Raw genomic sequence first — 21898 nt, 5'->3', positions numbered from 1 at the left:
ATAGAGAGAGAAAATAAGTGTGGAAAGCAAAATGCTCCACCTCCATGTGTGTCTTAGTTTGTGTTTTCCCCAGACTAAGGGGGTTGCGTGGCATTAGAACTTGTCGAGTGTGTGGTCCCGGTCCTAACCTCGTCATCAAGTGTGTGTTCCCCGATTCCAACGGGTCATCGAGTGTGTGACGCCCACAAGGAAGACCAGGAGGAGGAGGAAAACATTTTCTTTCCATCTCGTTTGCTCTCTCTCTTCCTCCCTCTTTCACTGGCTCTTGTGAATTTTCTTATTCCATCTCTTTTCATCTCTCTGCGTTCTTGCATTTTCTCGATCGTCTCTTACTGTGGAAACACACACGCACACATAGATTTGACAGTCATCAGGCCTGTTGAATTAGCTGACTATTTGCACATACTGACGCTTGTGTATGCACGCATATATGTGTATGTATACGTGTATAGGCTATGTGTGTTTGTGCACGTGTGAGTTTGTCTACATTGTACATCTGTGTGTGTGTGTGTGTGTGTGTGTGTGTGTGTGTGTGTGTGTGCATGTGCATGCATGTGTGTGTGTTGAGATTGAGGTTGAGGTTGACACAGTATGCTGTCAGCAGTAACCTGAACTGCTGCTCATCAAGCAGGAGACAGAGACACTCTGAGTGTGTGTGTGTGTGTGTGTATGTGTGTCAGAGCCCGTCAAGAAGGAGACAGCTAAGAGCTGCTGAGTCACCATGGCGACTGGCCGGGCAGCCATGACAGGATTTAGTTAACACGTTGGAGAAGATGAGCCTCAGTCAGAAATTATAATATCCTTTGACTTTATCTTTGATTCCATCGAAACATAATTTCAACAAATATGGTAATGACGAGGAAGATGATCTATTAGCATCGTCTTCTATTAGTGGAAAAATACATGTTTTGCTTGATCTTTTGCTGTTTTTAGAAAGAAACAAAACAAAAGAAAATTAATATGAACCATTCATCTTGTCAATAAGATCCGTTATTCATAAATCATAGCTTTGGCAATACATTTCCTTGTTATTATTTCCTTTTCATCCCTAAATTTGAATCCGCAATAAGAGGAGATGTCTGTTTTCATCTCACCACCAATAAATTGTGTAAAGTTTTCTTCAAATCATCCAATCTGACAGCATCCCCACTATCAGAATCTTATCTTTTCTTATCTTGTGGCAGTTTTTGTAGTGAGGGAAAGGAAGATAAAGATGCTCCATGGCTGTAGCCAAGATTTATGGATTCACGTGACCATAACTTTTAAAGTCTAGATGTCTTCACTTGCTATTAGACTCCCAGCCAAATTGTCAGTGCAACTAAATTACTCATTTATTTTGTGTTTCTGTCAGCAATTTGTGATCTTACAGCAGCCATATCGAGTGACTAACATACTGTATTTAAAGCTGCACTAGGCAACTTTGCACTTTGGCAGGCCCAAAGTAGACTGGTAGCAACAACAGCGAGTTAAAGCTACTAACCAGTAGAATTTGAAACTGTGGCAACCCCTTGAGTCCCCTACTGGTACTGTTTTATGTCAGCTGTCACAAAGACAGCTGTCAGGTGTATAGCTTTGCAACTATGGTGGCTATTTTATGTGTAACAAAACAAATATTTTTTGGGTTAGGGTTTTTTTTGTTACACATAGACTGAGCTAGCATAGCAGTTTTTTGCGCAAGTGAAGTGGAATATATTACGTTTGGGCAATGCTAATGAAACATTCTGGCTAACTTGACAGGCTAACATGATACTGAAAGACAGCTAACCTTCCGAAACATAGCTGTATAGTAGAGTGGATCTGTTCTTCTTGACAATACATTGGTGAATGATGTGGTTATCCTGATTTTTCCACAACTATAGTAACTTCTGCTACAGCAACAGTTGATGCTGCGCACCTAGCTAGCCGCCGTGGGACTGTACAGCATCTGTACTTGTCTGTGTATTTGTTCACCAATAATACAGCCATTATACTATGCTAAAACTAATCTGAGAATGATATATTGAGGTAAATATTCTATATGTAGGGGCTTTATCTGTGCTTATAGCCTACTGTTTGTATCTATAAGCAATCACGTGTATACTACATGGTATCTAGGCTACATTTACATTCCAGTTTAATCAAATCATTCACACCTATTGGTAGATTTACTGTTTTTATATCCATATTGATCTAATTTATGGGCTCATGTATGCAGTGTACACACACACACACACACACACACACACACACACACACACACACCTATACTTCATTCCCGGCACCATACATACATGTATCAGCAGTTTTAAATGGAGCACTCAGCACATACTCTTTAAAGTTGCAGTGCAGCGCATTTTTAGAGGTGAACAGCTAGTTATTCTATTTATAGTTATATAGTGATAGTTATACTGTATATAGTTATACCCAGCAAGCTAGACCTCCAGCTTCCTTACAATGAGGTCCAGTAAGGAGGGATTTGATCATTTACCATTTGAGCATTCATATTCTTCTATTATTCTATTATTAGTCAAAGCTAAACACACCTAAACTCACCCACCTTTTTAGCCTAACATAAATGAAATTCAGAGTATACAGAATATAATAGAATATAATATAATTGATTTTTGTTAATATTGTTGTTTGCCTTATGATGATCACCGACTGAAGTTTATGCGGTACATTACCCACTTTTTTATTTACCACTACATCAATGGTCATCTATGTTAAGGGACTAAACCGACTTTTTAGGAGTTTGGCCCATTGGTCACCTTACCCAATATGTGACGAGAGGATTGACACCAAAATCATCTCTGTGTCTCCTGTAGATAGCTCTGTCCTGTGTACATGCTAACGCTTTAGCATGCAATATGATAAGTAATTGTAGGTGATTAGCATTATCCGAAAAGTGAGAAAATGAGAACTTGTAGCAGCTGTAAGGTTCGACGGTTAGTTAATTTTAATGACACGTCTAAACCTGTCAGCCTTGTTTATAGGATTGGTAAAATAGACATAAATTCAACAAAAACAATGCACTTTCAATAGCAGAAGATCTCTCTTCTTGCAAGACTTGACAGGTGTTATTAACGAGCGTAGCTTGTTTTGTTTACACAGGAAATTAGCAAAGTTAGTTTTTTATACTGTTGCTTTGTAATGGACTTCACTAATGATGAAGATTGAGATTTTGTTTTTAGAAGTTATGAGTTTACAGACCATAGAATGGATTAATAAAATGTTTGTCTTCATACTTTGGATAATGCTACGATACATACTGTATGCTAAAGCATTAGCATGCGCAACAGACAGAGCTAACTACCAGAGACACAGAGATGATGTTAGTGTCAATCCTCTCGTCACATATTGGGTAAGGTGACCAATGGGCCAAACTCCTAAAAAGTTGGTGCAGTCCTTTAAGGCTAGCCAAATTCTAACCACCACTGAAACAAATTCAGGAAGATAATCTCCCCCCCTTCATCTTTTCATCTTGTATCTCCTTCTTGATGGAAATTATATCTTTGCTGAATGACAAGGCACAAACACCCTTGCCAAATGTGATTGTCATCCCCCCCCCCCCCCCCCCCCCCTCTCTTTCTCTCTCTCTCTCTGTCTTTCTCTCTGTGTCTCTCTATCTCTTGAACTGTGTGTGAACTCGGCAGAAGGCTGGACAGTGGAATGGAAAGCTGCAGTGTTAGCCACTTACCATCCTCCAATGAATGCAGAGCTGCTGTAACACTGAAATAGCTGCTAAACCAGTAATTTGCTTCACTGTACGCTGTGAGGGCGTGCGGGTGGTTGCACATTAATTTATCATGATTATACTGCACTGAAAATGTCACAGCCGCTTGAAATAATAATAGTTCTCATAGACTCCAGCTCTGAACTAAGATGTTAGCCATGTCAGCTGACATATTAACTGTCAGTCGAGCAAAAAAGTAGGAAGAAATTATACCTTACTTGCTGTTACGGCTTCTAGAAGTTTCATAAACAACCAACAAGGTTTTATTCTAAATGAACCAGAGACTTGTTGGTTTTGAATGTAGATTTTTTTTTTTCGTGGTGTTTTCAGCATGTAACAAACCCTATGAATGCAGCAAATGGTAGCTCCCCAAGGCCACTAACCTCTCCATTCATTGCTGTTACATCATTACCACAGACTGAGATATTGTACTCTGACCCCAAAGTCTTTACTTTTTACGGCCCTGCATTGACCTCTGAGATGAGCTGACCCATGGCTTGCTTGTAAAGTTGTCTTGTATTATAGTAGAGGGCTAAAACAGCTGCATTATATCCATTGGTGGGATGATATTGTCTTGTGGTCTTGCATCTCTGTGCCTCTGTGTATGTGTTAAGTGATGCATTTATAGCAGAAATACACCCGGAAATTGATTTTACATATACTGTATATGCAATAGGGATGGAACAATTCGATACAACCACGATATGATGTAATAAATAAAAGTTCAATGACAACAAAGCATGACTGTGCAGAATTATGTTTATTTCTGAGCCACAAATCTTTCTAGCAATGCCATTGGCTTGCTAGAATGAAAACAACAACTTAAAAATGTCATTACAGAGTGTAAATAATATAATTTGGATGGAGAGAATGTGAAATTGTGATGGGCAAGCGTCTCATTTGTGATTACTACAGCAGCATAAAATGGAGCTAATATCGCGATTCATTTTTCTGCCCCACGATACGTATTGTCACATTTTTGTATTGCGATATATTGAATTTCGATATATTGTCCCATCCCTAATATGTGATTTTTATCTTGGACAGTTTGGATGCGTATTTAGTATTGTACTTGCAGCAAAAATGACATTTTTATGTTAACTTCAGACAACTTTCAATTTGCATAAGGAAACCCAGACAGTTATTATTGATGGAACCGACGACCTTGTGGTCACAAGCTTGTTTCTCCAGCCTCTGGTCTGCCGCCCCTTCACACGCTAGACACCCAGTTTATTTAGTATCCAGAAGTCAGCGGTGAACAAACAGTAGTATCTCACCATCTCCTGACTGAAGCCAATAACTTCCTCATTACTGCTGTAAAACCATCACAGCTGGCCAAAGGTCCTCACACGTTAGCTACCTGCTTACAGGAAAGCATCTTTGTTGTTAAGTGAAATTTTTATGATTTTCATGTTTTAACAGAAGGATTTCATGCTCCTCTATTGGTTGAAAAACTTCTGTGACCCTTGGGTTTATGAAACCCTTTCAATCCCCATTGGATAAACTCAAAAATGCATAGTGGTCAAGCTGAAAACAAGGCTGTTTTTTATTTCCTGACATTTGGGAGGTAGTAAGTTTTCACCCGACAACAGAGAAATGCTTCTGCCAGCACTCAAAATGAGTCATTATCTTGGTTCTTATGGTTCCCCACATGAGAAAAACTAATTTTAAGCTTACATATTATTTGAAGTGCAGTCATCATAATTATAGGAGTGTTGCATTTGTCAAAGCTTTGTGTTTCAAAGAACACCTTGATAGAAAACCAGATCAAGTTAATGTTAATGGTGATGCGTTGAATTTAATGTCTTTTGCAACTTATGACCGATGCTAATTTTTCACATGAAATGTAGCTTTTCAATATTACTATTAAACAGTCAAAAGCAGGGATGTAGTGGAGGGTAAACCCACCTAAACTAAAGTTTGCCCATCTTTGTATTTACAGAGCTTACCCACCTTTTTAGGCTGACATAAATCTTTATGTTAATTCATAGATATACGTCATATTAAGTCTCATTAAACATGAATGACTCCTTAAATAAAAATGTAATTGATTTTTGTTTATATTAGTGAACTGGTCGTCAAAAGCATACAGTGTGAATGTTAGAACAGTTCGTCTTTTTGCTGTTGGTTCTTCTAAGGAACAATATCAATGTTAAACCATGCAAAGCCTTCTGGAGTTTCCCCTGTTATGTCTTTGCTGCAGTAGCTGTTGCTTTGGTTTTGGTTATTATATAAGTTTATCATGACAAAGGCAATATAATTCGTGGTAAAACATGGGCCATCACTGCTGAGTGAATGTATGGCAGAAATCCTGGATTACTGTATACTTATATTATAACCTTTCTCCAATGGAGTGACATGCATTGCTGGACAATACAGTGAGGTGAAAATGAAAAGAGGGTAAAGGAGCTTAATTTGGGTGATTGTTCATATTCACACACACGCGCACACACACACACACACACATTGTCCAACCCCCCTAAAATCTCTCTTGTTTTTTGATGGTACAGTAAAGCCTTTGATTTCCTGCCAAGCCCTGGGCTGTGTATGTGTGTGTGTGTGTGTGTGTGTGTGTGAGCTGTCATTCAGTGTTTTGGGGATGAGATGATTACACAGCAGACGGTGGGATTGAGAGAGAATGAGAGAGAGAGAGGTGGCGGATCCAGGAGCAATGGATTGTGGGTACAGTGATAGTTTTTAATCCCTCAGAATGCAACAGCTGTCTCGCCCGACCACCCTTCATCATCTTCTGCTCTCTCTCTCTCTCTCTTTCTCTCTCTCTCACACACACACCCACACACACACACACACACATACAGTCTTTTACTGGCCATGAGTTACATTATGATGCCTCTATATAATATAGATACTGTCGACTAATACACACACTCTGCTACACACAGATAAATAGGAGGTTTAATGGGAGGCTAATTAGACTTAATCAGATAAAGAAGTCAAAAATGGTCTTACATTATATAGATTTAAGGCCTTAAAATGTATTAAAATATCTTAGATACAGTTATTAAATTAATTAATATTTTCACTATGTAATGATGAAGGTATTAACAGATTCTTTACATTCAATTATGAATCGTGTTGATTCATCAACAGATTTAGTTGCGTTACATTACTTCACTTCCGGTTGGTCAAAGTAAGTTTGACCCATATGTGTTTCCACAATACAGAACATACATCAACATCTGCTTTAATCAACATAATTGGACTTCATGTCTCTAAATCATACATTTTCTGTTGTCCTTTTTCTTATTTGGCCCATTTGTAGTTTCACAACTTTCATTCGCTTTGTTCAATCAGAAATAGGCTCTTTTGACAGTTTTTGTGTCTTCAGTATAGTTGTTCAGTTGGTCTTAAATTTAATTCCAGGTTAAAAAGTCTGAAATTTGGCGTTCTGAAGCTTGCAGAGTCTGGTACAGAAAGCACCTATTGGCCCTCCAGGTGTGACTGTAGGGACTGCAGTAAAGGTTTTGCCTCAGTACATTTCCCATACACTTGCATTGCACTTCATTCCCTTCCTGTAGGACCCGGGGATATTAGGGTGTCTGGAAAAGTCTTAAATATCTTAAGGTCTAATATCTAAATTCAAGCTCATAAAAGGTCTTGAATACAGTTAGAAATAGCTTTTTAAATCTTGAATTCCCGTCGAGAAGTGTTAAAAATGTTGCGGTTTCCTGGTTTTCCAGTGAGAAATCAAACCAGTCCCTATGTTCTGATAGGTCTACACTTCCTTTCAGTTCCACTTGCATTTCAGTCATAAAATTGGTCTTGAAAAAACCCTAGATAAATAAAAGGAAAATAAAATACATATATAATAATAAATAAAAGAACATAATTCATTTGCTTATCTGACAAGGTCAATGACAGAATGGGCGAGAGAAAACAAAGACGCACTGACTCTGGGACGCTGACTGCTTTTGGCTTATGAAACCAGTCCAATGGAGCGATAAATATTGCAGTATAATATGAGGGTGACAGAGGTTTGGCAGCTTAATTCTGGGGATGGTTTATATACGGAGACGTAATAAAAGACAGAGGGAAAAAAACAGTGTCATGTCCAGTGAAACATGGAACAAGAAACTACTAGACTACTGACACACACACACACACACACACACACACAGACGCACACTGCCCCCATGCTGTGCTGTGCCGACCGAAATCGTGTCTGTAGCGGTTCTGGGCCGACTGAAACGGGATCAGTCTTGTCACGCTGCCTCTTCTCAGTTAGTGTGTGTGTGTTTATGTGTTGCTGTGTGTGTGTGTGTGTGTGAATGTGTGTGTCGCTGAGGGAATGATGGAATAATTGAGTGCAGCGTGCGTGTGTGTGTGAGAGAGACAGAGTGCTGTGTGTGAGTGTAAGCGAGAGTGTGCGGTGAAACCTGTCAGTAAAGGGAATAAATGGGGAAGTACTGTGTGTGTGTGAGAGAGAAATATGAGGCAAAGTCATAAAAAAGACATATATTGAGAGGCAGAAATCGAAAGACAGGTATATTAAGAGGCAGAGAAGAAGAAGAAAAAGAGAGAAAATGGAAAAAGATTGGTAGAGAGAGTGTGTGTGAGGCGTTTACTGTACTAACTGTGCCCTCCTCTAAAACAATGGCCTACAGTTCCACTCAAGGCCTACTAACACTATACTGTATGCTCTCACAGGCCACAGTGTGTGTGTGTGTGCGTGTATGTGTGTGCAAACACTGCAGTCTGTGTGTATATGTGTGTGTGTGTATGTGTATACGTGTGTGTGGTACAGTCGCAGGACAATGGCGGCTTGTTCGCTCGGAGGGAGGATGGAGGGATAAACAGAAACAGAGAACAGAGAGAAAGAAGAGTTTGTGCGAGGGTCACGCTGTCCAAGTATTGTGATACCGTTCACATTTACATTTTACATTGTAGCCACTCAGTTTATACACCTGTTTAGGTTGATATAAATCATTCACAAGTAGTAGACAACTGATATATGAAAATGTTTTTTTATAAAGTGGTAATATGCAAGATTCTATTTTTTTGGGGTTTTGTCTCCATCTTTGGTGCTTTGTCTGTTCAGCCATGGTGGCTGTCGCTGCTCATGCTAACTACCCAGTTCTTCTTCTACTCATTCTAAACAAACCGGAAACGTAAAACGCATCACTTTCTGTGCGGCAGAGGATTTTTCTCAGTAAAGGGAAGAGAGCTACCAGACACCGGCTGTTTAGTACAGACAATAGAAAAGATTTATGAAATGGCATTAGGTTGAATCACTGTTGTGTTATAGCAATTAGTAATAGCAGTAAACGGGACATTTATTTATATGAAAATGTTGCAGAGTTTTACCTATAAAAACATAATACATAAGGAGTAGCAAGCAGCAGAATAAGTAAAATACATTCTTGTGTTTCAGGAATATTCAAGTATCTTCAGTAAAGAAAGTAGCAGAAAGTAGTAGAAACAATTCAAACTGTGAAAACTATATGACCAAGCAAGCTATAAAATATTAATACAGACTCACTCCCAGGAGGAATAGTTCATGCCAGATTTAAAAGTTTTATTTTCCGTAATGTCTCCCGTTGTTAACTTCAGTGGTGAAAATACACAATGGGTAATGTTCCAGAAGAATTAATGTCCAGTGTCTAGACGCCCTGCAGGGGAAACACACTCACACATACACACACACACACAAATTATTTTGTTTTTTATACTGAGGGCATTCTGCTAATTTACATTTATTTCTGTCCATTACATCCAACCTTTAGCAAACTCTAATTCTACTTTAAAGACTAAAAATAAGCCTTTTTGCAACGTGGTCTCCTCAAAAGTAATTTGTTACACTTTATTATGCTATGTTATGTTTATGTTTATGTTATGTCATGTCATATACAGCAATTATGCAAACAAAAACAACACCATGGTGGGCTGTCTTACAGTCAAAAAATACAATCCACAATTCATTTGACCTCCGCATTTTTTACAAATTCACAAATACATTCACTTGAGCAGTTTGACTTAAGCTTTCTGGAACATTCCTGACCCATTGTAGGTCTGTTTCACTTCAGCATGTTTCTTCCAGTCTCATTTACAGTTTCAAATGACATGTAAAACTCTAGCTGTCACACTCTGTCACTCCGTGTATTAAAAGCTCAGACAATACAGTAAATTTCAGAGTGAGAAAATGTCTGCCTCAGTTCACAGAGAGACTGTCATAGTAAACGTTACAAATACAGTATGAATGCAATGACAACAGATTTCAGGGTTTGATTGTATATTGACCCAGTTGCTTTGGGAACCAGGGTCTGAAAATAACAACAGTTGCCAAATACCTGTACAATTTGTCAGTAGTGGATAAATCAAAAAGACTCACCAATAAGACACACTGCCTGCTAAATTTTTTGAGATGATTACCTGTTTTCAAACTTTGTCCCTGCAGGCCACCGTACACTCTCTGACCGTGAGCCAATGAAATAAAGGAAAGCAATGGCTCTGTATCAAACAGGCTCCCGATTGGCTGCCTGTTATGCTGCTCTATACAAAGCGGTAGAGTCTAAACTTCTGTTTCTGTGCTGCCCAGTCATTCCCAGTCACTTCATGGTGAATTACAAACTTGATCCACTGTATAAGTCAGTGAACAAGTTTCAAATGTTACAAATCTGCTCTTGTCACTATTGAACATTTCACAGTACCTAATTCAATACAAGGCATTGCTGTAGCTACTGGTGAAGGGGGAGAAACAGAAAGCGAAAGGAAAGAGAGAGAGCGAGAACTCAAAGTAAAGAGACAGACACTGCTGGGAAAGGCTGTGTTAATGACATCATCTCTCTCTCTCTCTCTTTTAGTAGCGAGAGCATGAAAGATAGAGGTGAAGATAGAGATGACATCAGTGAAGGAAATACTGTTATTGCTGCTGTGGCTCTCATCACTCAAGGCTTTCATCAGCGGGAGACGGTTCTTCTGCAAGCCGCCGCGTCTTACTGAATTTAATTAAGAGAGAGGAGAGAAAGTGAGACGATGAAAAGAGAGATAGAGGTGAGGTCGGTTTTTCCCAGAAGACGGCAAAACTTTGGGTTGTATTGGCGAGTCGTCTGAGATCTGTAAATTGGGCGATCACACCTCTACTCAACAGAATGGACAGATTGGCAGAGGTGTAAAGTGGTTAGTCACATAAAAACAAACAGTGTTGCGTTCAGGGAGGCGAACAAGTTACAGAAAATTTGGGGTAGATGATGTGTTGGACTGCCCAAAAAGAAGTGGTAAACATTCTTTTTTTCTTAATTAAACCACTATTTTGTAGTTGAGTATGAATTTTCCTGTAGAGATATGGAAAAAGAGACAGAAGTCCATTTGATTGAGGAGGATCAAAGTACATTAACATAATGGTGAATGTGTAGCAGAAACAAAAAAGAAACAGCAACTATAGTAAAAGTATGAAAAGTGCATCTGATTTTAAGCCACTGGCTATGTTATGCTGTCATTGCATTCCCATTAATGAATTAAATATCATGAATCTTAAGTATATCTTACAAAATCAGTTTGCAAAAAAATCACATTGTCTGATAATGTGATCTCAGTAGTCCATAAAGGCCTATATGGAATTGTCAGTCTAGAATGGGACTTTATGGTTTAGGTTTAATTTAGGTTTATTTAGGTTTATGAGATGTAGGAAAATAACAAGTGAAACAAATTGTGCAGATGAGATAAAAAAAACATCTTATACTGAAATCTTGCATAAAAAAGAAAAGACAAAATGAAGAAAAATAAATAAAATGTGACAATGAAATGAATCAGACACAATAAACAAATAAATAAAAATGATAACAATATAGGCTAAGAAAAGGAACAATACAACAAAAAACACTACGTAATAAAGATGTGAAAATAAAAATCAAAAGATACAGTATTTGGGTCTTTACTTTCTATCATTTTGAGTTGACCCTTATCATATCTCAAATAAGGTTCTAAAATGAAATTCTTCTTTTCGACTCGTCTTTTGGATTATTGCTATTAATGTGTGCTTTCCTCTCCACACATGCTAACTGCAGTAATCTCTCCAAACTCCAAAACCCCCCAGTGCCCACCAGCATCCCACTCACCCACATACTGCAAACTTGGCTGCATGTACACACACACACACACGCGTGCGCACACACACACACACACACACACACACACACACACACATATAACCACCCTCCGCTCTAACACACAGCCAGCTGATAAATGACCTTCTGACCTAAATACTGCCTCAGTAAAGACACATCATCATCGTTTGGATTAACTTAGTGTGTGTGTATGTGAGAGAGAGAGAGAAAGTGAGTCTGTCTTTATGCCTGTGTGTGTGTGTGTGTGTGTGTGTGTGTGGACATAATGATGCTGTCCATCAGAGTTGATCTGTGTTTCCTCATAAGCTTCTTGGCTTGGTTCCAATATGGCCGCTTTGTTATGCCCAAAGACATCATTCCTATCACTTACATTTTAAGTTAAATCGATTTCTTGACCCTTTGGATTCGATATCAAGTCTCTATCTGTTAGGTTTATAGTTATGGCTAAAATATGATAATCGTCTAATGGCAGAAATCCCAGATCCAGATCACCACCAAAATCTAATCAGTTGTTCCTTGGCTCAAGGCCTATGTGTCCACCAACTTTCATGGAAATCCACTCATAGGTTTTTGAGATATTCTGCTGACAGACAAACTCATTGTACAGAAAATGACTGAACCTTGTTGAAGATCGATGAATTAGTCATAGGAATAAAACAAACAGCTCTGCATACTTGTATATTTTTTACTTGTGTGTTAATAAGTGATAGTGATGGTAAAGGTGATGATGAAGATGATGGTGAAGGTAACATACTATAGCACTCTATGTTTTCCCTTTGTAGAAATTGTGGACATAATCTCAGAATCTGGTTTAAAAATGGAATTGCCACAGAATTGCAAGCTTTGGGGAAAGTTGTTGCAGAAATATTTTTGGTTTTCATGAGTAATGAATAGCCAGGTAACAATGAAGAGATGAAGAAAAGCACATTTAAACACTATGGCAACTTGTATTTGATACTATCTGTCTTTGTTGGATGCCTTGTGCATGTTTTGTGAGCGATAAAATTGTTAAATTCAGTAAAAATGAGAATCAGAGAATCAGAAATCCAAAAATGGGAATCTGTTAAACAGACATTGAGACAAAATAAAAAAATCTCATAGGATTTCATAGGTCCTAGGGATGATGATGGTGATGATGATGATTAGAACGATGATGATGAAGATGGCAAGCTCTCTTTCTTACTCTTGTTTCCTCTCTCTCATTGGATGTTTATCATTTTTGCAGATGATCAAGTTATCTCTGTCTCTGTTCCCCTCCCCCCTCTTTTTCCAGTAACAGGACTATGGACCTGAGCCTGCGAGACGCTCTGGGTGGAGTGGGTGGGGGCGGTGGTGGGGTCCCAGGAGGGGCCCCCGGCGAGGGCCTGCTGAAGAGAGACTTCGTGGCCACGCTGGAGAAAGAGACCTGCGACGATAAGGTGGGAGAGACGGTGTCCAAGAGCGACTATCGGCCCTTACTGGATGGGAAGGACACCAAGAGCGGTAAGACGGAGGGATGGATGGAGGGGACAGGTGGAACGTTTAGGCAATGACCTGAAGACAGTAAGATCGAGCTATACTATCCATAAAGTGATACTTTATTGATCCACGCAGAGAAATCCTCTTTTCTCTTGGCCCCCTCCACTGGGGGGTCAGAGGTCAGGGTCAGATACAGAACACGAGCTGATAGGGATTCAGTGTCTTGCTCAGGGACACTTCAGCAGGGTGAATGTCTTGCCGACATGGGGGTTTGAATCCAGGTTGACAGTCTTGAACTACTAGGCCACCCTGCTGCCCCCATTCAAATAGTTTTTAAAGAGTAACTAAACCCCAAACCCAAATCTGTGGTGAAGCCTGACATCAAATAGTGAAAAGTAGGGTACTGAACTGGCCATCTGCTATTGTCTGATCTTTGGTGCCTTGTGATGTCAGGTGAACTCTTTAAATATACGTTTTCTAGCAACACAAACTGATTTGGTGGTCTGTTAGGCTAATCTAACCCAATTTACCATGTTTTTAGGCTATGAATATATTAGCATACAGTGTTTTATTCAGCCTATATCCTCATATAGGTCCTGATCCTGATACTGCAGGTCTGTGGAAAGCTCAGGCAACATACAGTATATGCAATTACGATTTCTACCCTGCAAAAAATTTCCATTGCAATAAGTCATTTAGTCCCTCAGGGTAAATTCTCGCCAGTAGGGTGAGATATTCCCGCTTGCAGTTTCCTCTATTTCAGGTACTTTCTAGAATCAGTACCTTGAAACAAGGCAGAATAAAGAAGATCACTCCACTCTTATCACGAAAATGACACTTGATTGAAACAAGCTCATTTGCACTGGCAAAGTTATCTCACTCCTTTTGTAGATTTTTTTTACTTCTTTGAAGAAAAAGCTGATGTTCTTGGAGCAGATGGACGACTTTGGATACATGGATTGAGAGATGGAACGGAAAGGGGTCGAGCTAAGCCAGATATAATTTTGGAGAGAAAGAAATGAAGCGATCGAGAAAGAGGAGAGGAGGGAAGACCAGAAGAGTGAAGGAGGGAGAGTGAGGGAGTCATCTTGGCTGGAGAGTTAAATAGAGCAGACACAAGAGCCCTGTAGACACACAGAGACATGGATTTCATATAGAGGGGGGCTTGTTCAAACTTAACAAGAGGAGGGTGGGTATGTATGTGGAATAATGTGTGCTAACGAGGGGCTGGAGTTCCCCTCTCAAATCAATTCAAACAGTAAACAGGCCAGAATCTATTCTATTCTATTCTATTCTATTCTATTCTATTCATCCCTGTGCTAGTTTCCATCCCCTGAAGAGGTTCTGGCTACAGGGCATTGGTCCAATCTGCTGCTCTGTGGAAAAGACTTTGCTTTTAGTCTTTCAATGGGTCTGCAGCATTGTGTACAGGCCTGTTTAGGTCTGTATTTGTGTCCAGTGTTGTAGGCCAAGGATGAGTAAGATTTGTCCAACACATAGGAATATACACACAGATACACAAGCAGATAGAAAGAAAGAAAGAAAGAAAGAAAGAAAGAAAGAAAGAAAGAAGAAGGACTATCAGCCAGCTAAACCCCCATTGTAATCCCTGTGTTGGACAGAGACAGAGGGACTCACTGGCAGTTAAAGGTGCGACATGTAACATTTTTAAACATAAATATACTGTTAAATTACTTGTGATACCTTGGTATAATTATTGTAAACAAACGAAACCATGGTGGAGATGATTGGTAGCCTCTATCTCATCAGTGGTAATAATGTTAGTGCTAATGTTTCTCAAAAGTAAGACTACATTTCCCATAAACCCACTTGCTTCCTGTTGCAATGAGAATGTTGCTATTTGTCCCCCCTCCCACTCCCTGGCAATGTTTGGATAAACATGTTGGAAGTGCTTTTTCCATCAGTCTTTCACTCCTTCCACCATCTGCCATCACCAGAAACTCTGGAAGCTTTATCTCTGTTTGCTCTGGAAGAACAGCGCCCTCTTCCTGTTTTGTGCCATAAAGCAATCCAGCAGATTTCCCCCCAAATCTGACCTGGTGGCTCACAGGGTAAAATGCAGTGTAATGCAGTGGCATACAATGTAAAATGCTGTGTAATGCAGTATAGACTGCGGATCCTCCTGGCGATGGTCTCATTTGTTTACGGTAATTATAGTGATGTCTCAAAATGAATGTGGTAATGATTTATTGATGTTAAAATGTTACATGCAGCACCTTTAATTATCCTTTTCTGTTCAGGATGTGTTGATCATTAACGTAGGCCCTTCCTTCCTTCTCTTATTTCACCTGTGTCTCTCTAGAATAATCTTGTTAGACCTGCTGCACATTCAGCTTTTTCTTTTTGGCTGACTTCAGAATGCTTCCATTGAAGCGATCATGTGATTTCAACATCAATACATGGTCAATAATGGTCCTGGACTTCTTCTTCTTGGTGGTATCACTGCAACAACCACTACAGTCGCTACAAGCTATTCAGATTCTATGTGCCAGGGCCATCTGGAGTCCTCCTGGAAGTGTCTGTGTGTGTGTGTGTGTGTGTGTGTGTGTGTGTGTCCTGGTTTTCTTTCTGGTATTCTGACAAAAAAATCTTCCACCCATCTTTATCCATCCTCTGCCATTTCCAACTTCTACATGCCTATGTGTGTGTGTGCGTGCGCGCGTGCGTGTGTGTGTGTGTGTGTGTTGAGGGGAAGAATAAGTCTAATTGCTTAGACATCCTAGCCAACCCTGTCTAGACTTATATCAGCTTTCAGGCTGTTCTGTCCTCTTTATTTTACTGGTTTGTTCTGTGTCTTCCTCTCTGCCTCTCCCCCATCTCTCCATCCTTCTGTCTTTGCCTCCATCCGTTCTGTCTCCATTTCTTTCTTTCTCTATCTCTTTTGTGCTTTCTGTTTCTTTCTGTCTCTGTTCCACCCTTCCCCTCTGTCTCACTCTCTTCCTGTCACTGTTACGCTGTGTCAGCCTGGAGACAGTGCTGTATTAGCATCATTACCGTCATTGCGCGCGTGCACACACACCCACACACACACACCCACACACACACACACACACACACACCACAATTAGCACCCAGCCAGTGGCACAGTCCAATGAGTTGCATGTTATCCCCGTCTAGCTGTCAGTATATGGCATGCAACAGTCCAGAGCTGTAGGGAAACAGAGTTTGGCAACATCCCTGATCCAAGGCTGATACTAAGCAGTTCTGTGAGAAATCTCATTGTTGTGATGGTATAGACAGCATTTACACTGGCTTTAAGGAATACAATGAGTTTCTGTGAGATTGTTCTGTTGGTCAACTTCGCTGTGATAACAACATAGACGCCAAAATCATCCATTTGTCTATGTTGAATAATAGTAGGCTCCATACTAACACTTTAGCGTACGCCACTAGCATTATCTTGTGAGAAAATACGATCTGGTTTAGAGTAAACACTAGAGCTAAAAAGCTACTTCACTCTTATTTATAATGTTAGTGAATGGACCTACACCCACACCACCACTATCTTTTTCACATATCTCTCTTTTTGTAGCCTATTTTATAGTTAGGCATTATTTGTGCACAGCTAAAAATCCAGTGGACGTCCACGATGGCACCAACTGTGGTTGCTTGTTTGACGCCCTGCCATCAATGTTATATGCATGTATTTAGTATCATGCAAAGATACATATATTATATATATTATATAGATATTATATATGTTCAATCTGCCAATTGAACAAATATAATATCTGAGATAAACAAAGTGATTAATGGTGCTGTTGAAACCTGATCCAAAATCTGTCTGTTACAATATAGCCTATTACTGTATGTCACGCAACAATTATTTTACAACCCGTAATGAAAGGAGATGCATATTGCAATGTGTCATCATGCTTCAGTTATTATTTAGTTGAGTTCACTTTACTTTAAGTAACATGAGTTTATGAAGAGGTCATTAGTTTGCCATGTTAACAAGGCATTTACAGCTCATAGTAAATGTAAATGCATTATTTCAGTTGTCATGACACTCTTATAGCAGATCATTTGATGTCACTTTACTTTAGATAATATGATAAATTCATGATGTGGCACAATAATAACAATCCCCCAGCTCATAATACATTTGATATCATATAAACAAATAAATATATAGGTTCCAGTGGCAATGAATACTTTAACAGCTTCATAACCTGGTTATACCAGATTCACAATGCAATGGAACGGTATAAAAGACATGGATGGAAAGAGAGAGTGAGTTGGAGAGAATGAGGAGTGAGAAAACAGAGATAGAGATTTGATCTTGTTGATCGGTTTGATATTTATGATGCTAAACACAGGTGGCGCATCAAAATGACTTCCGTGCATGTTTTTTTAATCCATTGTGATAAAACAGCAGTCTGTGTCATCATCTCTCATTTTCTTTGACATACCCATGCACAGCTGGTATGATAGTGATCACCAAAAGCAGGCTACACATCCTCGGGCTATGTGTGAGTGTGTGTGTGTGTGTGTGTGTGTGTGTGTGTGTGTGTGTGTGTGTCAGAGCCACTGCTTGACTATTTACAGCACTGGTGACTGGATATCCCTGTAGGCTGTTATATATGTGCCATACGGGTGTTCTGGTATGATACAGATCAACACCCTGTGTGCATCCAGTGCTCTGACAGCAGATGCTCTACCGCAGGGCTTCTCAAATATTTTCATAGCACAGACCCTGAAATAGACACACATTAGACCAAAGCCTCCAATTTGATGCGATTTTGTCCTAGGGACAGGTATGGGAGACCTCAAGGTTCCATTTTGGGCCCAGTTTTGTTCTATAGACCGTTTTTTTGTGTGTAAGGTGGGTCAGTGTCTCTCTGCCCATACGAAGCTATAAAACTACATGTCACTCTTGTGATTTGTCATCGTTTTTCTAATGGCAGTATTATGTAAGTGCATTCGCTTATGTTCCTGAGGCTTACTGTCTTGATGTAATCATTTTTTGTTACGACACCATTAGCTATCTCCTTGCCATATTAATTTACAGTGGGATTGTACAGTTATATTTTGACACTGATATTATCAGCCCATATCTACCTACTGTGCATCTCCCTCGTTTAATATCGGCTCATACTAACAGCTACAACCCTTGCTTGTTGCTTATGATAAGTCCATAAAGTGAAGAGGTAATTGTAATGTTTATTTAAGCAGTGTAAATGGCTAATGAGTGTTGTGGGGGAAGGCTGCAGCGTTCCCACTTGTTTACTCCATCCAGTGCTGAATGAGAGAACTACACTGTAAAAAATATACATCTTGACATTTTCATTTTAGTCTTTTTAAGTGGAAAAAACTGCTATTGGTGATAATGAAGATAATTCCACTTTTCTAATGCATATCAACTTGCTCCAAGAAAAAGAAAGTGTCATTTTCTGAATTAGTGGAGTGATTAGTGGAGTGATCTGCCTTATTCTGCATTGTTTCGTGATGTTAACGCGTTTCTAGGAAATTCCTGAAATAAGTGAAAATACACTGGAAACAAGTATAATTATTGAACTAATAAACTCTAATTAGCTAAAAATAAGATTTGAAGACTGAACATGAGACCAAATGTCTGCTACCTTCAGTGTGGCTTTCATGGAGGTGAGAGGAGCACGACCCATCTCTCCTCATTTACATTTTAGGCTTAAAGCTGATGATCTTGTCTGAATCAACCTACAATTAGTAAGCAGGCAAGGACACTTTGCAGGCTGTCGAACCTGTCACCTTACGATTATGGGATGACCTCTCTAGCCACTAGACCATGCACCCTTGCTAAAGAATTCATTACTTACTGGCTTTTGGGCTGCACTGGTACTGCAGTGAGCGCTAACCCCCCACTGTGAGTTTGTGAGTGTGTCCAGTAAGCTGGATGGCGGCCCAGTCCAGAGAGAGACCAAGCAAGAAAAACTGTATAAGTTCCAAAATGATGCAGGCTTTTTTGTGTCTTTCTTGCCAGCGTTCAGTTCATTTTTACAAAATAAAAGCCTCTGGCCATTGATCAGCGGAGAACAGCACCTCTACATCTGTTTGACAACCGCCTGCCCATTCCTGTCACTGTAGAAACAAAACAGTTGCCACAGTTACAGCTGCCAGAGCTGTAACTATTTCATTTCTATTGTACTTTACCTTGAGTGAGTGTTATATTTTATTGTATATAACCCTAATCTAACCCTAACCCATGAAAAAAAAAATTCTTTATAGGATTTTCCTTCACTTTGTGCACTGTGCCAAACATCACTGAATAATTCATGTGTTGTACCAAACATACACTTTAATTTATTCATCCTATCTTCCAATACAGCATGGTACTCTTACATACTCCCAGTACTATTTTTGTTAATCTCTTAATCCTTTTATTGTAACCATTTACAGTAATATAATTGTTTTATTCATTTTATTTGACAACATACAGTATATCTTGGCCAAGTTCTATAATAATCCTAATAATGACAATAATGGTAATAATCATAGTAATATGTGACTGCAGGGTTGTGAATGTGTGCGGCATGCAGAAATATTCCAGACATATCAGCTGGCTGGAGTGACATATTGGCATATTTAGTTGGATGGTCAGGGTACATGTCAGAATTACTACGCATCAATGAGACCTATAGTCTGAGACAGGGGGATGTCTCGCCTTCTCTCTCTCTCTCTCTCTCTCTCTCTCTCTCTCTCCCTCTGCCTCCCCGCCCCCTTTCCACCTCATCCATCTCTTTCTTTTTCCTCTCTTACTTCCATTTCCTCTCGATTTATTTTGCTCTCTGTCTCTTCCCCTCATGTTTGTTTTCTCACACTCATCCCTCCTCTCTGTCTATTTCTGTCTCTTTCTCTCTTCTTTCATTCTCTCTTGCCTCCCTCTGTTCATCTCTGTCTCTTATGTTCTGTTGTGTTGTGGTAAATGTGTTCTCTTTTATTTCATTGTGCTCATAATGCAGGCGATATGAAGCCCTTTGAGATGAACTGCTATACAAATATACTTGACTTCTGCGTTGTGAATTGAGTGGGAACTCACAAGGTCACCTGCCTTCGATATCAATAAGGATTAACCTTCATTTTTGATTAACCTTCAGTTTTTATATTCCTCAAACTTAACCAGTCATTAACTTTGCACAAACACTCATAGCTTATTGCAAAATGACTGAAAACTGAAAGACTTGATTTCTCTTGGTGAGTATAAACTGGTTAAGTAGGATTTTGAGACAGACTCAGTAAGGATTCGTCTATGCTATTGGACAATACTCCCTTTTGGCCACTTAAGAATTTGGTGAATTTTGATGTTGCATTTACCCTTCATGTGATTTTGATTGCATTTTGCTTTGGCACATTATTAAATACTGGTTGTCTGCAACTTTTGTTTCTCTTGTTGCTGCCTTCCTTTCCAGCCTAAGAGATGATGTTTCATCCCAATTGGACTACCTGGTATTTAAATATAAATGTATAAAATAACAAAACAACACCATGCCTAGTCCACAACATTGGACTATGGGTTGGAGGTGGGTGTCAAAGGACAATGGCACTCCTCAAGTTAGATGCTTTAAAAGGTCCCACAGAATCCCCAAGAGCTAATGCGCCACTATTATCAACCCTGTCAGGTAGTCTTAGTATAATACATTTTTTTCCACCTCTTTTTGTTCTTTATTTTGTCGACGCTTCCCTTTGTCTACTGTGAAAAAAAGCTCTTGTCTGGGTGGGACAAAAGGTCTGTGATGACCGATAGACCAGAGCTTTCTTCTAGCTCTCAAAACGGCCTAATTGTATAGGTTTGTCCTCTGAGAGCCGATCGGAACGCTCTCTCTGTTTGGTATTAAAAGACTTAAAAAGCAATTCAAAAGTGGGATCCAAAGCACTCCACCATATTATATAAAGCCGTTACTGCAACGCCTCTGTAGGATTTGTCAACCCAGCAGCCGCTTGAGGAAGGCAAGGCTATTGTGTGTCAAGGGTTTTCCGGTGACTAAAGGGCAGATGATGCATCTCCTCTGATGATGATATTCTATATTCCCTGCCCCTTGTCCCATCGCATTAAAATGTATAGGCGATAAACAGGAAAGTCTGAGACGCCACTATGTGTTTTAAATGTTTCTTAGGCGATCGTCAATATTGAACCCCACAGGCTGTGAGTGTATGGAAATGATAAGCACTAGCTCACCTCATTATGCTTCAGCGAGATGGTGGATAGGAAGCTAATGTGTCCTCTTACCCTGATAAAGACCATAGAGCCAAAATGCATCAATCACTTTTTTAGAATAATGGCCTTTTAACTGCCTTTGGAGAGCTCTGGATCCTGGTTTTTCGTTCTTCAAATATTCACTTCTATCTTTCTTCTGAGCATTTTTTTTTTTTTCAAATTTTGATATAAATGCCCAACAGGACCCAAAGGCCTCAGGCTAGTTCAGACTGGCATTAATTTCATGGCACCTTTCCACCTGGCATTAACCTGTGTCTTGTATCTGGTTTGTGTCTAGGTATAATTTAACTGGATTACATTTATTCCTTCAAAACAAAATAAAAAATGAAACTGTGTCTCTGGTATACACACTGAAATTGGATTTCTCTTTCAGCAGAATGCAGTGCATGCCACTTCCTCACGTAACATTTAGCCTGTATTCATTACAAGGGC

General features: G+C 39.5%; 1 protein-coding gene across 1 annotated transcript in view; it reads left to right on the top strand.

Moving 5' to 3' along the window:
• Window positions 1-13079: 13079 nt before the first annotated feature.
• The window catches only part of LOC139917817 (uncharacterized), a 74643-nt gene continuing 65824 nt past the window's right edge, over window positions 13080-21898 (top strand). Inside the window, exon 1 of the mRNA XM_071907016.2 lies at window positions 13080-13278. Within this exon, the coding sequence (XP_071763117.2) occupies window positions 13080-13278 (199 nt within the window). The remainder of the gene's footprint in view (window positions 13279-21898) is intronic.

This window comes from Centroberyx gerrardi, chromosome 13, assembly GCF_048128805.1.
Source record: "Centroberyx gerrardi isolate f3 chromosome 13, fCenGer3.hap1.cur.20231027, whole genome shotgun sequence".
In the NCBI taxonomy this organism is placed as follows: Eukaryota; Metazoa; Chordata; class Actinopteri; order Beryciformes; family Berycidae; genus Centroberyx; species Centroberyx gerrardi.
This window is presented reverse-complemented; position numbering and strand designations above follow the sequence as displayed.